Source organism: Seriola dumerili, unplaced genomic scaffold (genome assembly GCF_002260705.1).
Source record: "Seriola dumerili isolate Sdu_G_001 unplaced genomic scaffold, Sdu_1.0 BDQW01000111.1, whole genome shotgun sequence".
Classification (NCBI taxonomy): Eukaryota; Metazoa; Chordata; class Actinopteri; order Carangiformes; family Carangidae; genus Seriola; species Seriola dumerili.
The window spans coordinates 918,944-932,654 of record NW_019174366.1 but is presented as its reverse complement, the minus strand read 5'-3'; the positions used below and the strand labels follow the sequence as shown (position 1 = coordinate 932,654).

Genomic DNA, 13,711 nt, shown 5'->3' with positions numbered 1-13,711 from the left:
TGTGTTCAAAGTAAGAAAATTGGTCAGCTGGAGGGTGCCTGAGACTGGGAAAAATACTGGCAGATGTAGCCCAGCGGTTTAGAGTCCCATCAGAAATTGTCACCACCACCCCAAGACCATATCTGGTACTCTGGTCCAACAGCCTGAGCATCGCCTACTTCGGAGAACTGACAGTACCCTTGGCAGGGTGCTGTTGATGAAGCGAATTAGAGGAAGAGGCTGTGGTATGTGGAGATGGCATCTGAAGCAGAACAGCGAGGCTGGAGAGTAATAGTCCACCCAGTGGAGTCGGCTGCAGGGGCTTCATTGCAACATCTACCATCCCTGTTGCCAGACCATAAAAGAAAGGACGGAGGAGGAAAATGACAGGATCAAGACATCTCATGGACATTCACCTAGCCACATCGAGGCTGGCAGGTTAAGTTCATCACAGGGATTTCCATGTGTGTGCGTGTTGTGCAGGGTTATTAGTGTGTATGCAAAAGAAGCTGGCGAGCAGCAGAGAGGTTATTTTAGCGCCAGGCAGGAATGACCAGTTTCACCTGTCAAAGAACATCACAGCTGGGCGGAAATTCTCAGCATTAGTGTACAAGGCACTACGGTAGCCCTAAGGGAGAAATACGAGTTCACCGATGCATTTGTGTGTATTAGACAGCTATATTGTGTTTGGATTTAAAACACTGTAAAAAAAAAAAAAGAAAAAAGAAAAATCATAGTGGAGTTATTTAAATTTAATTAATAACTTTTCATTTTCAGACAATTTCAGAGTTTAAACACATACTTGACTTGAAGTCTTTTGATTAGAAACGATATTGAATGACTGTACTGCTGAGAGTTTCTTAAAATCTAAATACATCTGATAACATCAGCATAAATAACAGACTTCACAGTTGTTTATTGACCTAAATACCCCGAGTTCATTGAACTTAACCCAGCTGGTTTTTACATTTTTTCCAAATTATGGGCCCACTTTTCAGATGGGTTCACTAAGCTTACATTTTAAGGGAGCAGGGAGAGGAGCTTAAAATGTTTTACAGTGTACTGTAATAAATCCTGTGTAGGTGAAATCAACAGGCAGAAACAGGCAAATGCTTGGGGCCCCCAAGGTGAAAAGGGGCCCCTGATGGCCCCTCATATTGGCACATTTTGCAATGAACTAGACAAATATAGCCCCTCTAAACCTCCCATAAAACACTATACAGTGCACTGCTTCTGCCCCAAAAACCCCCTAAGTGGGGTCCCTGATAATGTGTGTTGTAGCTAGATTCTACTCATTGCTTGCATTTGAGGCATTCAGGGAACATCTTCGATGGGTCTTTGCCTGGGGCCCCCAGAGTCTAGGATCGCTACTGGGAATTGATGCTTGCAAGTCTTCTGTTTTTGACTAAGCTGGCTGTTATAGTAGATCTGGTGTTGTGACCACTGACAGTTTCTGTGGTTTGGAGAAATAATTGACCAATCAGACTTTTTTTTGCAAAGGACTGGAGACATCATAGCTAGCCACCAAGCAACTTCTATGAAAAATAGCCAGTAAAATGGAGACAAGCGTGGTTGAGATCAGTATACCTGCAAGCCATTGTTATTCCATTTACAGAAATAACAAGTCTCAGTTACAGCTGCAAGCAGCTTTGAGCAGGCCCTCGCACTCTTGCAGACACTGGCCATGCTGGCAGGAGGCCTGTTAAAGTCCACTGCATAGACACAAGTAAGATGTCCTGCACTGATTGTGTAGCAGTCGACAAGATGTATTGCATGTTTTGCATTTCTTAATTGTGTTAATCTTGTGGTGCTAGAAAACACGCAGCAAACATGCATTATGTTGCTTTATATCAAGTGCATGAAAATTTCATGTAGCCTGATTGTCTATCAAAGGTTATTTCCTGTATCCAGTAGGTGGTACTATGACTATGATGTCATATTAGCATGCAGATTGGAAAATGTATATAATGGTTATAACAACTTCTGAAATTTGCTGCGCTGCCAAGGACATGTCGTTCAAAGACCCTGAAAAAGCTTTGCAATTTAGCATTTAAAAGTCTCATTCAAAAGGTCTTAAGATTGTACTGGCCAAATTTGGAGTCGATCTGATTAAGTCTCTGGGAAGAGTTTGTTACAGTACGGTGCCTGTAAATGTAAAAAAAAATTAAAAATTGCACACTAAATTCAAAATGGTTCCAGAGGCTTTTTTGTAGATCTCAAGAGAATACACATTCCTGCCAATTTTCATACATATAGGTGCAACGTACAGCCAGGGCTACTTTGTTGAAATTATCTAGGGGGCGCCCTTGAGCCATTTTGCCACGCCCATGGCCAACACCCATATCATTAAGCCACATCTGATGCATGTGCCAAGTTTAGTGAGTTTTAACTCCCTAGTTGGTTTATCTAGCAATGAAGGTACAATTTATAACAAATGGACACAAACACCACTAACATAATTCAGAACACTGACAGGTCTTATACCAACTAAACAACAACAATTATATATATGAAAGTGGATTACATTAATCTTGTGAAGAGAATCAGATTGGGTCTGAGGTTGGGTTACATTATAAACTGCCCACACATGCAGCTTCCCATAGATAAATGAAGTCAGAACTACAGGTAGTGCCTGAGGTGGAGCATGAATCAGTGACAGGTTCATCTCCGCATGATAAAACATCATTTTCCCTGCAGCACAATGTCCACTGCTGAACAACCTGTGACCTCTGGTAATGTCACAGTACATCTGCCATAAATTAATTAAAGCATGTTTATGTAATTCTCAGGCTGTGTTGTCCACTGGAACATCTTGCTTCATGTGGATCCTTTCTGGTGAGATGCCATCCTCTATCTGAGTCAGCGTCTGATTTATCTCAGTTAATACTCTGTCTCCTTCTGATCTGCTAATGTATGGACATATTGTCGCTATCACCCTCATATCTCTGATGTCACAGTTACATCAGCACAGACTGTCAGAAGTCATTCATATTCCTTTAACCACACCTTCAATCTGCAGCTAGCCAATCACAGCCTGTCATCAGAGCCCAGCCTCTTATGACATCACAGCCGGTGTGTGTGTGTGTGTGTGTGTGCACAGAGCCTTTGTAGTGGAGGCTGCCTGGGTCTGGGTGAATGGAAATATGTCTCTCAGTCATGGGACCTGACTGAGCTGTCAATCACTGTGGCCTTCCTGCCTGGAGTGGCTCAGACAGTGATATAAAGGACACCTGGTTTGGTTTCACACACACACACACATATACACGAGCCTTTACACGCACTGAGGATATAAACATTTTTATAGATTTTCTAATGACTGCATGTCCACTTTATGGACGCCAGGTTGTTTGAGACACTGTTAGTCCATTAGAAACATCCATTCAGTTTTTTTACAATGACAAGACAATATACGGACGCACACTAAGTTTTAAGCACACTCAGTTTAATGTTCTCAGCTGTAAAGTTCAAATTTAAGACTGTCTGTGATATGGAGACACTAATGATGATCTATAGCCTGTTGTAGCACGTGAACACTTTGCAGTGCAGGAGTAAAGTGAACATACTTGGCACCACATTTAAAGTACAACACCTAAAACCACTGTGTGATAACATAATTTGAACACAAAATCCAGAACTTGTTATTTTCAAGGACAGAATTTATTTTTTACACCTAGAAAAGCATCCTTGTTTGTATATTTTTGCTGGTCAGTGAACGCTGCAGCGCTTGATTAACTCTGCTGCAGCAGCACCACCTATTGGCCTTGTTAACTTAAGAGCCCCAGAACTTTCAATATCCAAGCTACAATACATATTCATGTTTTGTGAGCAATTTCAAGTAAACAGAGTTAACTATCTGACCAAGATGTTTTATCTTTGCTTAGGGTGAGGCTGTGGCTCAGGAGGTGGAGCAGGTTGTCCACTAATCAGAAGGTCGGAGTGTCGATACTGAACCATGGATGTATGAGTTTGTGTGATAGAGTTGCGCTGTCTATATAGCAAGTGCTGTATGAATGTGTGTGTGACTGTGTGAATGTTACTACTAGTGTGAAGTTCTTGGAGTGGAGATTTTGAAATAAAATCTAAAAGAAGGAAATGTTCAAGCTGATTCATCTTCTGTTTTCCCTAAAATTTAAAGGTAATCGGTAAATTCATGACAAACAAAGGTGAGTCCCTAGCTGGTCGAACGAGTGAAAGGACAAGAAATAAAAAATAATCTGTTATGTTTATTTTATATACCTTGGAATCAAAGGATTAATATGGGAAGCAGAGGAAGAAATGTTAAATAAGGCCCTCCTAACACTAACACACGGCTGATGGTTCCTCATGGTATTAGTTATTCTACAGTGAAATGCAAGAAACCTTATTGCTAGTGGACAATTAAAAAAATGGGTTTCAAATTGAATGATAGGAAAACCAGGAAGGTGTGGGGTGGCAATATTTGTGATTAATGGGATGAGTTGTAATTTAATTAACAGAGGGAAAGAATAAATAATAACCAAAGTATGGACAGGAAAGGAAACTTAAGTTATAGCCAATTACTATAACGCTTGCAACAAACTGAGCTCTGACATATTGAATGCTGAAGTGAGCAGACACAATGGGTCTGTAATAGAGAAGTTCATAGATTATAAGCATTTACTGTGTATTGTGCTGTACAAAATACAGTAAATGCAATTGATCTGACACTCTCAACCACTTTAATGGATCAGTACTTGGGAAGTTTTCAACAGAAGGCAGTGATCAATATCAAATTGTAATCAAGATTGGCATAGAGATACGTGAAGATGGAAGCTGAGTAAAGCTGACTTGGATGCATTCCAAGTGTTAGAGCTAATACAAGAGAATCTAACAGATGTGGAGTCAGTTGTAGAAATTCTAAGGAATTTGTGAAGGTCCATGGCTTAGAAAAGAAGGGCTACATCAGAAGAAAACCTATACTCACCATTCAGTGTATTTGAGTTAAAGAGAGCCATTTCAAGTGCACGACAAACCTCACAGAGGACAGATGGTATCTGTTAGCTCATATGAAAGACTTGAAGCAAGATCAAATTCATCAAGATATAGACCCACTGCATTAACAATATAGGGAAGATTGTTAAATGGATGGTAACAAAGAGATAAACACACACTCTCAAGACTAAAGATCTATTTTCTACCTTGTGAAGTGGATTTTGTAAAGGGAGAGGGATGATGGAGTCATTTTTTTATTCATTTATTATAATAATAATAATAATAATAATAATAATAATAACAATTATTATTATTATTATTATTATTATTATTATTATTATTATTATTGTTATTATTATTATTGTTGTTGTTATTATCATTATTATTATTATTAATTCTTTTTTTGGGGGGGGGTATTTAACTCTGGTCCACACTCCAACATTGTAGGTGGCGGTAATGCGCCTTAACGCTGGTTGCCACCCGCCATTAAACGAAAGAAAGAAGAAGAAAAAGATGGTTGTAATTCGCCATTGAAGAAGAAGAAGAAGAAGAAGAAGAAGAAGTCGGTAATACACTGTCGTACTCTGTGTAATATCTCCGGTGCTACACACACAAGTAAGTTATAAAATGAGACGGGATTTATTTGAACGTTTTATTAACGGTCCTCCAGCAGCGTCAGGAAGCTAACGTAAACCCCCCCTCCTGCTGTCATAGCTGTTAGCTAGCGAACTTTGGATGTTGCATTCAAAACCTCTTTGCCTTTTTACCAAGTCATGCTAACATTGTATGTGAAAAAGCCTCTAGTGATATTTCTGAGACTGCTCGTTTTCTCATGTGTTTTCATACCGAAACAGTGCGTTCTTAAATGTTGACGTTTGACCAAGTTGCTAATGTTAACTTGGCTCAGAGGGCCAAGGGAGGAGAGACTGGGAACAGGGAACCACTGAGGAAGCATGAAATACAGGATAAACGTCGTCGGTTTGTCTGCAGTCATGATTTAGAATTAAAATGTTCACAGAAGTTTAGAAAGGGACTGATTTCAGTTACAATTTATGGGCTGGTTTGTCAAAATTTTATCTGAAGCTGTGATTGTGTTTTGGTACTTGGTTCTAATTTCAGGAATGCAAACATGTTTTATTACAAAATAAATTAAGGCAGAGTACTGGCATGTAATAGTCATCTAAACATAACCCTTATGATAAAATAACTTTTCTTTAAATTCTCAATATTTTGAATTGTTTGTCAAGAAACGTCAGGACAGTGTTTATGTGAACAAGACTACCCAGCACTAGTCATTATCAATACATTTACAAATGCATTCCTTGTTACATTAAACATGTGTATTCAAAGTAAAGCACTGGTGCTAGTGGCTCTGACCATGTTACGTCACACAGCAATGTCTCTGGCATACACTGACTTTGTACTTTGCAGTAGAGCAACATTAGCTGTATTTCAGATAACCAGCAAAGTATGTGGACATTCAGGATATGTCTGCCCAGTTCACCTTTCACACAGATAACACCTCTCTCCATGAAATCACTTGTAGTAGAGCATGATTTTCTTGATTTTTATTCAGGTTGTGTTTATTTTTAACAAGGGTCAGCTTGTTGAACACGGAGCCGCACATTTCTCTGTTAAAGTTTCATCAGGTTGCTAAAGAGATTTAGTTATGTAAGGTTTGTAAAACGTGGGCCAAAAGTTCACTGACCCTCAGCTCCACTATCCTGCCTGGACTCACTCCACTGTTACAGGCTAATCCATTTGCACACTGAGTGTGAAGGATTGTCGACTGGACCTTGTAATTAACCTTCTACACACTTACTGAGCACTTTATTAGGACGACCTGTGCACCTGCTTATTCATGCAACTATCCAGCTATCAGCCAATCATGAGGCAGCAGTGTAATGAATAAAATCCTGCAGATACAGGAGCTTCACTTAATGCTAAAATTAAACATAAGAATTAGGAAAATAATGTGAATTTAGTGACTCTGACTGTGACATGATTGTTGGTGTCAGACCCTGGTCTGAGTGTTTCTCAAATTGCTGATCTCCTGGGTTTTCACTCGCAACAGTCTCTAGAAAAAGCATTCATTGAGCAGCAGCTCTGTGTTGATGAGAGAGGTCAGAGGAGAATGGACAGACTAGTTGGAGCAGAGTCAGAGTCTGAATCCATGGACCCAACCTGCCTTGTGTCAACAGTCCAGGCTGGTGGTGGTGTGATGGTGTGATGGTGTGGAGGCTTTGGATAAGGACAAGAACATACTGGATAGGTGGCGTGTGCGTGGCGGCTGAGGAATGCCTTGGTTTTCATTTCAGCGCCCATGTTAACGGGTTAGAGCGTCTCATTGTGGCTGCGTGTCACACCTAGCCGCTGCATCATGGGATCAAGTGATTCGGCATCTCATATATTTTTCACAGGTGAAGTGTCTCCCAGCAAATACAGACAAAAAAGACCTGTTGATGTCATATTGACATCATACTAGCAACATTACATAAAACTGACACCTTCCACTGTAGTTGTCTCTGTCTAGGCTGAATCTGAATTTGACACAGACTTCAAAAATCTAAATATATTTTACCCATTTCAGCAGCTGCATGTGGAGACAGTGACGTTTTAGTGACTTTTTCTGCCAAAAATAAATCAGAAATTAATTAATGATGAAAAGAAACACAACAGTCCAGTGACCTGTAACTCTATGTAGAGAGACAGAGCTGCAGCAGAGACGCAGCCGGTGTGAACACACACACACACACGTGATTCTCTGCAGCAGATCAGTGACGTTAGCCGCCACGCACACACAACGCAGGTAGTGTGTCCTCTCAAACTGGTTTCGTCAACATGTGAGTTCAGTGACCTTCAGTGCCCCCCCCCCACCCCCCCCCCCCGTCCCCCGTCTCCAGTAGAACACCTTTGGGATGTGGTAGAACAGGAGATTGGCAGCTTGAATGTGCAGCTGACAGATCTGCAGAAATGATGTAATGCATCATGTCAACATGGAGGAGAGCCTGAGAGGAAAGTTTCAACATCTGGTCGATCCATGACATGAAGAACTGAGCCTGTTTCGGAGCAGAGAGAGAAACTACCCAGTATTAGAATAGTGTTCCTAATAAATGCTTCTGTTTCCTCTTTCAGATTTGTACTGAGACATAGAGGATGTCCAATACTGAGAATAATCCTTTTCAACATATAGTTGAGCCTCTGGACCCCACGGACCCGGAGCAGCAGTTTTACAATCTTTCCAAACTTGGAGACACTCGATATGGTAACCACAAACCTGTACTGAATGTACAAACCTCTTGTCAAAGTAAGTGTATAGTTTTAGGAGCATATGTTCCAGAGGTTCACTGTCCATCTGTCTGTCAGACCGCCTACCGTTCTCCATCCGGGTCCTCCTGGAGTCTGCAGTCCGGAACTGTGATGAGTTCCTGGTGAAGCGCTCAGATGTGGAAAGTATCCTCAACTGGAAGCAGACCCAGGCTCAGACTGTGGAGGTACCATTCAGACCGGCCCGAGTCATCCTCCAGGATTTCACGTATGTCTGCACTATTTCTTTGTATCAGAATGTCAGTCAGTTGTTCAACAGATTTTTAATAATCAATGAAGTCTTTACAAAGTAACTATGTGTTGAAAAGTAACTCATAGATCTTTATTTTCATTTAAACTTTATAGATAAAAGTCACAGTTATGTGGAGTTCTGCTTATTACATCAAGTCTGAGAAAATAACCCAGAATAATGTCAGCTTGCGCTTGGATACTGCACATTTGTGAGAGAGAGCCTATGCGACAAAATAAAGACAGTTATTTATGAGGCAGAGGGTGTTTAATGTAAAGAGGATGAGAGAAAAAGTAAACTAGAAAAAATAACTTGGTTAGCTAAACTCAGCTATGCATGTGGCAAAATGGATCGGTTTTCAGTAGCTACAGTGAGAGAGGAGACGGAGTCTGGAGTGAGCAAAAAAAAAGAGGAAGTACAATCCACATTTATTCCTTTCTACAGTCCATCCCCGCATCAACCTCCTATACGCATCAAAGATGCAGGGCTCTATCTTACACCTGGCACACCGGGTTTATTGTTCAGTATAAAGAATTGTTAAAAGCTCCATGTGAAGAGTAAGAATCATGCGCAGGTGTATTTCAAATGATTTGTTAATTGTGATATCGGCTTCAGGTGATATCACCCAGCTCTTACTTCCTAGAGAAATAATCCAGACGATAAATAAATTAACGATTAATTATATCTAAATGATGACTCAATCTGACCTGCTGTGTCTCTACACTCTTCTTCAGTGGTGTCCCTGCTGTGGTGGACTTTGCCGCCATGCGTGATGCAGTGATGAAACTAGGTGGTGACCCAGAGAAGATTAATCCAGTTTGTCCTGCTGACCTCGTCATCGATCATTCCATCCAAGTGGACTTTAATAGAAAGTAAGACCAGGTCCATCAAACTCTTTCCACCATGGCCCCATCAGTTCACAGATGCTGTGTTTTCCTGCAGACAGCTGCATGATCATCTCTTCTCTTTGCAGAGGCTTTAAGCAATGCAATCTATCCTTTGTCTTTTTTCCTGAAGGTCTGACAGCCTCCAGAAAAACCAGGATTTGGAGTTTGACCGCAACAAAGAAAGGTTTCAGTTCTTAAAGGTATAAACGATTAACAATCCAATTCTGTGGTATTCATGTCTTTTAGGGTTTCATTCTGATGGCTTTTCCTTCAGCCCTTAAATATATCCTCTGTTATTCCCAGTGGGGTTCGAAAGCCTTCAGGAACATGCGAATCATTCCTCCTGGTTCAGGGATCGTTCACCAAGTCAACCTGGAGTACCTGGCCCGAGTGGTGTTTAATCATGATGGCTACTTCTACCCCGACAGCCTGGTGGGCACAGACTCCCACACAACCATGATTGATGGACTGGGTGTCCTTGGCTGGGGTAAGTTTGTTCGGTGGGACATATCCTTGATTTATTTCTCAGGAGATGCTGTGAATCCGTTTTCACTTCCTCTGTGGCAGCAAATGGCATTATACAAGTCTTCAGAAACTCTAAAGTACACTGATAATAAAAGCAGTCCTTCCAAGGGAGGTCTTAGGATGAGGTTCCTGAAGAAGCAGCCAATCACTGGAGCAAGATAAAGGTAGACCAGGGTTCCACTGCAACATAGATGAGATGTATGATGGTAATTTTCCATCCAGGGCTTTATGGATATACAGACACCAGTTCTTACTGAGAGAGAAATCCAATTATTTAATAAGACCATCTTCTGTCATAGCTTGACAATAAGGTTCCTGACATAGTAGGGGTGGAACAGTACGCACAACTCACATTGTAGTACATACCTCGGTTTTGAATTCACAATTCGGTATGTTTAACTTGTAAACATAAAGGTTAACATCCTGTACTGAACAGCACAGTACAAATATGTGTACGGAGTACAACACAAACTAGTATCACAAGTATGAGGATGAGTTTGTCATTTGCAGTGTGATCATTATTTTTTGTATTTATTTATTTTTTGTCAAACCTTCAGGTGTGGGTGGAATTGAGGCAGAGGCTGTGATGCTGGGTCAGCCAATAAGCATGGTCCTGCCTGAGGTGGTGGGATACAAGCTGCATGGGAACCCAGACAAACTCATCACCTCCACTGACATCGTCCTCACTGTTACCAAAGTAATTACAATCAGTTTTCATGCAGATTTTACAACACATCAGCCACTGTAATATTTAGTATCACTGACATCATGATCTGCCTTGTGCTCTCAGCACCTCCGTCAGGTGGGTGTAGTGGGGAAGTTTGTGGAGTTTTTCGGCACGGGTGTGGCTCAGCTGTCTATCGCTGACAGAGCTACCATCGCCAACATGTGTCCGGAGTACGGAGCCACAGCAGCTTTCTTCCCTGTGGACGACGTCAGCATTCAGTACCTCGAGCAGACAGGTGAGGAGTATGGAAGAACTGTTGCATGGTGGCTGAGTTATCTGTACTGCCATGTCCCAAGCTACACATTAGATTTGACATTAAATTAGTTTGACTTATCCTTCTCTTTATGGTTCTTTCAGGACTATCAATGTTTTCTTCTTTTTTTTTTTACCATTTCTGTTTTTCTGAAACCAGCTTGTAGTTCTTAATAGAGATGATCTGATACCATTTTTTTTCTCCCAATACCTGAATTTATGTATCAGCTGATAACAGCTGTACAGTGTACTACTAACCCTGCATGGCTCAGGTTAAACCCTTTGTAAAACCATGTACAGATACATGACCACCATAGAAACTTTCTTTTATTTTCTAATTTTTCTTTCAGTCATAAAAAAAAAAAAAAAAAAATCTGGGAAGACCTTGCACGCTGTACACATTTTACACCTTTTACAATTACTGATATTTTGCAAACAGCTCACATCACACTATTTACCGGAAATCAGTTCTTCTCTTTGGTCACTTCCTCTCATTTCTCCTTGGCCCTTGCTTGCCCTCTTTGTCAATGTGTAGTTGATTATAGATCAGGTCAAGGTTCTATATTAATACTGTGAAAGTATCAAAGCCTCAGTCCACAGAGAAATGCACACAGCCTGTATTCACAAACTGAGCCTTAAAACCAGCCGTCAGGACTTCTGGAACAGTCACTGCTCTTAGCCACACCCCAAGCCCCGCCCACCTGGACTCACCGTCCAACATTGCAGGATTTGGTTTCTCTGAGTGTTTACCTGAAATCTGCTATATTCTTATTGAATCAATCAGAAAACAGTCAGCCAATCAGAGGAGAGACTCAGAACCTCCTCTCTTCTGATTGGCTCACCGACCTGCTATCAGAGCTCCAGAGAGAAGCCTGAGAGAGGAGATGTAAAACTTCATTGTGATGGTTTTTGGTTCTTAAAACCACAAATATATCTTCTTATGGATCAACACTTACAATAAAACACAGAAGAAGAGGGAAATATGGAGCTTTAATCAATTTTTCAACACTCAAAAACAGTAATTGTCATTTGCTGCACCGCGCAACTTCCTGTGTAGGCTACTGTTTTCGATTAGTGAAGAAGAATTTATTAATGGGAAAACAGGCGTTTTATCCAGGTGTTAAACTGAAAAGTTTATTAATAAATTACATGGCATCAAATTGGTGTGTAAACTCACATACTTGCCAATATCCAATCCAGTATTTGATTATTTGATCAATTTTGTCTCCCTTGTTTTGATTCAGGGCGAGAAGCAGAGAAGCTGGCTTACATTACAAAGTACTTGAAGGCAGTTGGCATGTTCAGAGACTACAATAACATCTCTCAGGATCCAGATTTTACTCAGGTCAGTCTCAACCTCATTGTGAAGTTTTGTTCAGCCCATAAACACACTTGATGCTGTTTTAAAGTGCGTTTGTGTGACACAGGCTGATTTGATTGTATCTGGATGTCTTTTTTTTTTTTTTTTTTTGTGGAGGAAATTTCAGCCAATTGTGACATGATACCGGAAAGAAAAATATAAGAAGAGGAATTAAATAAATTGAGTTGTCAAAATTTAAGATTACCAAAAGTCTCAATATAAATGAGAAAACTATGAATTACAACAAAACCGGGTCTTCTTTGAGTCTCTAGCTAATGTCCTAGAAAGGGTTTTGCCAGGGACTCTGTAGATCTACTGGGGCACTTAAATGCTCATGTGGGCAATGATGGAGAAACCTGAAGGGTCCTGATTGGAAGGAACGCCCTGCCTGATTTGAACCTGTTATTGAACTTCTGTACTTGTCATGGATTGGCCATAACAAACACCTGATGATGAGTTGGATCAGATGGTAGGGAAGGCTGCCGGACAGACCAGGGTACCCCAAACCATAACTTTTGACCTTCAGCGCACACTGGGGCAGTTTGTGGCCGGGATGAGAGTCAACACCTCCAAGTCTGAGGCCGAGGTCCTCTGCTAGAAAACAGTGGATTGCTCCATCTGGGTTGGAACTGAGTAGTCGCACCAAGTGAAGGAGTTTAATATCTCATGATCATGCTGTACCAGGTCATTGTGCTGAAAAGGGAGTTAAGCCAGAAGGCAAAGCTTTCAGTTTGCCAGTCGATCTTCGTTCCAACCCTCACCTCTGGTCATGAGCTCTGTGTAGTGAGCGAAAGAATGAGGTCGCAGATACAAGTGGCTGGAATGAGGGCGTCTGGGCTCAGCCTTAGAGATGGGGTGAGGAGCTTGGAATGTGTAAAATGAACCACCACTACAAGTAAATAATGTTCTCTCTCGCTTTCTCTCTCTCTCTCTCTCTCTCTCTCTCAGGTCGTGGAGTTGGACCTGAGTACGGTGGTTCCGTGCTGCAGTGGTCCCAAAAGACCTCAGGACAGAATTGCTGTTTCTGACATGAAAAAAGACTTTGAAACATGCCTGGGAGCAAAGGTAGATGCCAGTACAGTCTCATGTTCACTGTACATCCACACTAAACTCAACATTTCCCTCCATTTTGTCCTTCTTTCCACAATAAGGTGGAGTAGATAAAGCTGAAACAACTGGTCTTAATGTCAGTGTGGGTGCGGAAAGCAACCTATGGAAAATGATGATGTAATCTACTTAAATGGTGGCAGTAAAGTTAAGAGGTCAACAGCTGTGGCTTCTGTTCCAGTGTGTGATCACTCATTTTAATTGACAGAGAGCAGGAGGTGACAGAACAGAGGTTTAACCAGCTGAGACTCAACAGCTGTGTCTTTCCCCCTCCTGACCACATGATGGCTGTGAAGCATCATTCTGTTGTTAAAGGATGCAAAGAAGAGATTTAGACATATTCCTTTTGTCATGGGGTTTCAGTGTTG

The 13,711-nt window shown here is 41.2% G+C and overlaps 1 protein-coding gene across 1 annotated transcript in view; it reads left to right on the top strand.

Annotated features, from left to right (window-relative positions):
- Positions 1–5,441: 5,441 nt before the first annotated feature.
- aco1 (aconitase 1) overlaps positions 5,442–13,711 on the top strand; it is a 17,729-nt gene continuing 9,459 nt past the window's right edge. The window contains exons 1-10 of the mRNA XM_022747753.1: positions 5,442–5,544; positions 8,065–8,194; positions 8,296–8,464; positions 9,220–9,357; positions 9,503–9,572; positions 9,676–9,859; positions 10,455–10,594; positions 10,688–10,859; positions 12,121–12,221; positions 13,185–13,301. Coding sequence (XP_022603474.1) covers positions 8,086–8,194; positions 8,296–8,464; positions 9,220–9,357; positions 9,503–9,572; positions 9,676–9,859; positions 10,455–10,594; positions 10,688–10,859; positions 12,121–12,221; positions 13,185–13,301 — 1,200 coding nt within the window. The 5' untranslated portion in view covers positions 5,442–5,544; positions 8,065–8,085. The remainder of the gene's footprint in view (positions 5,545–8,064; positions 8,195–8,295; positions 8,465–9,219; positions 9,358–9,502; positions 9,573–9,675; positions 9,860–10,454; positions 10,595–10,687; positions 10,860–12,120; positions 12,222–13,184; positions 13,302–13,711) is intronic.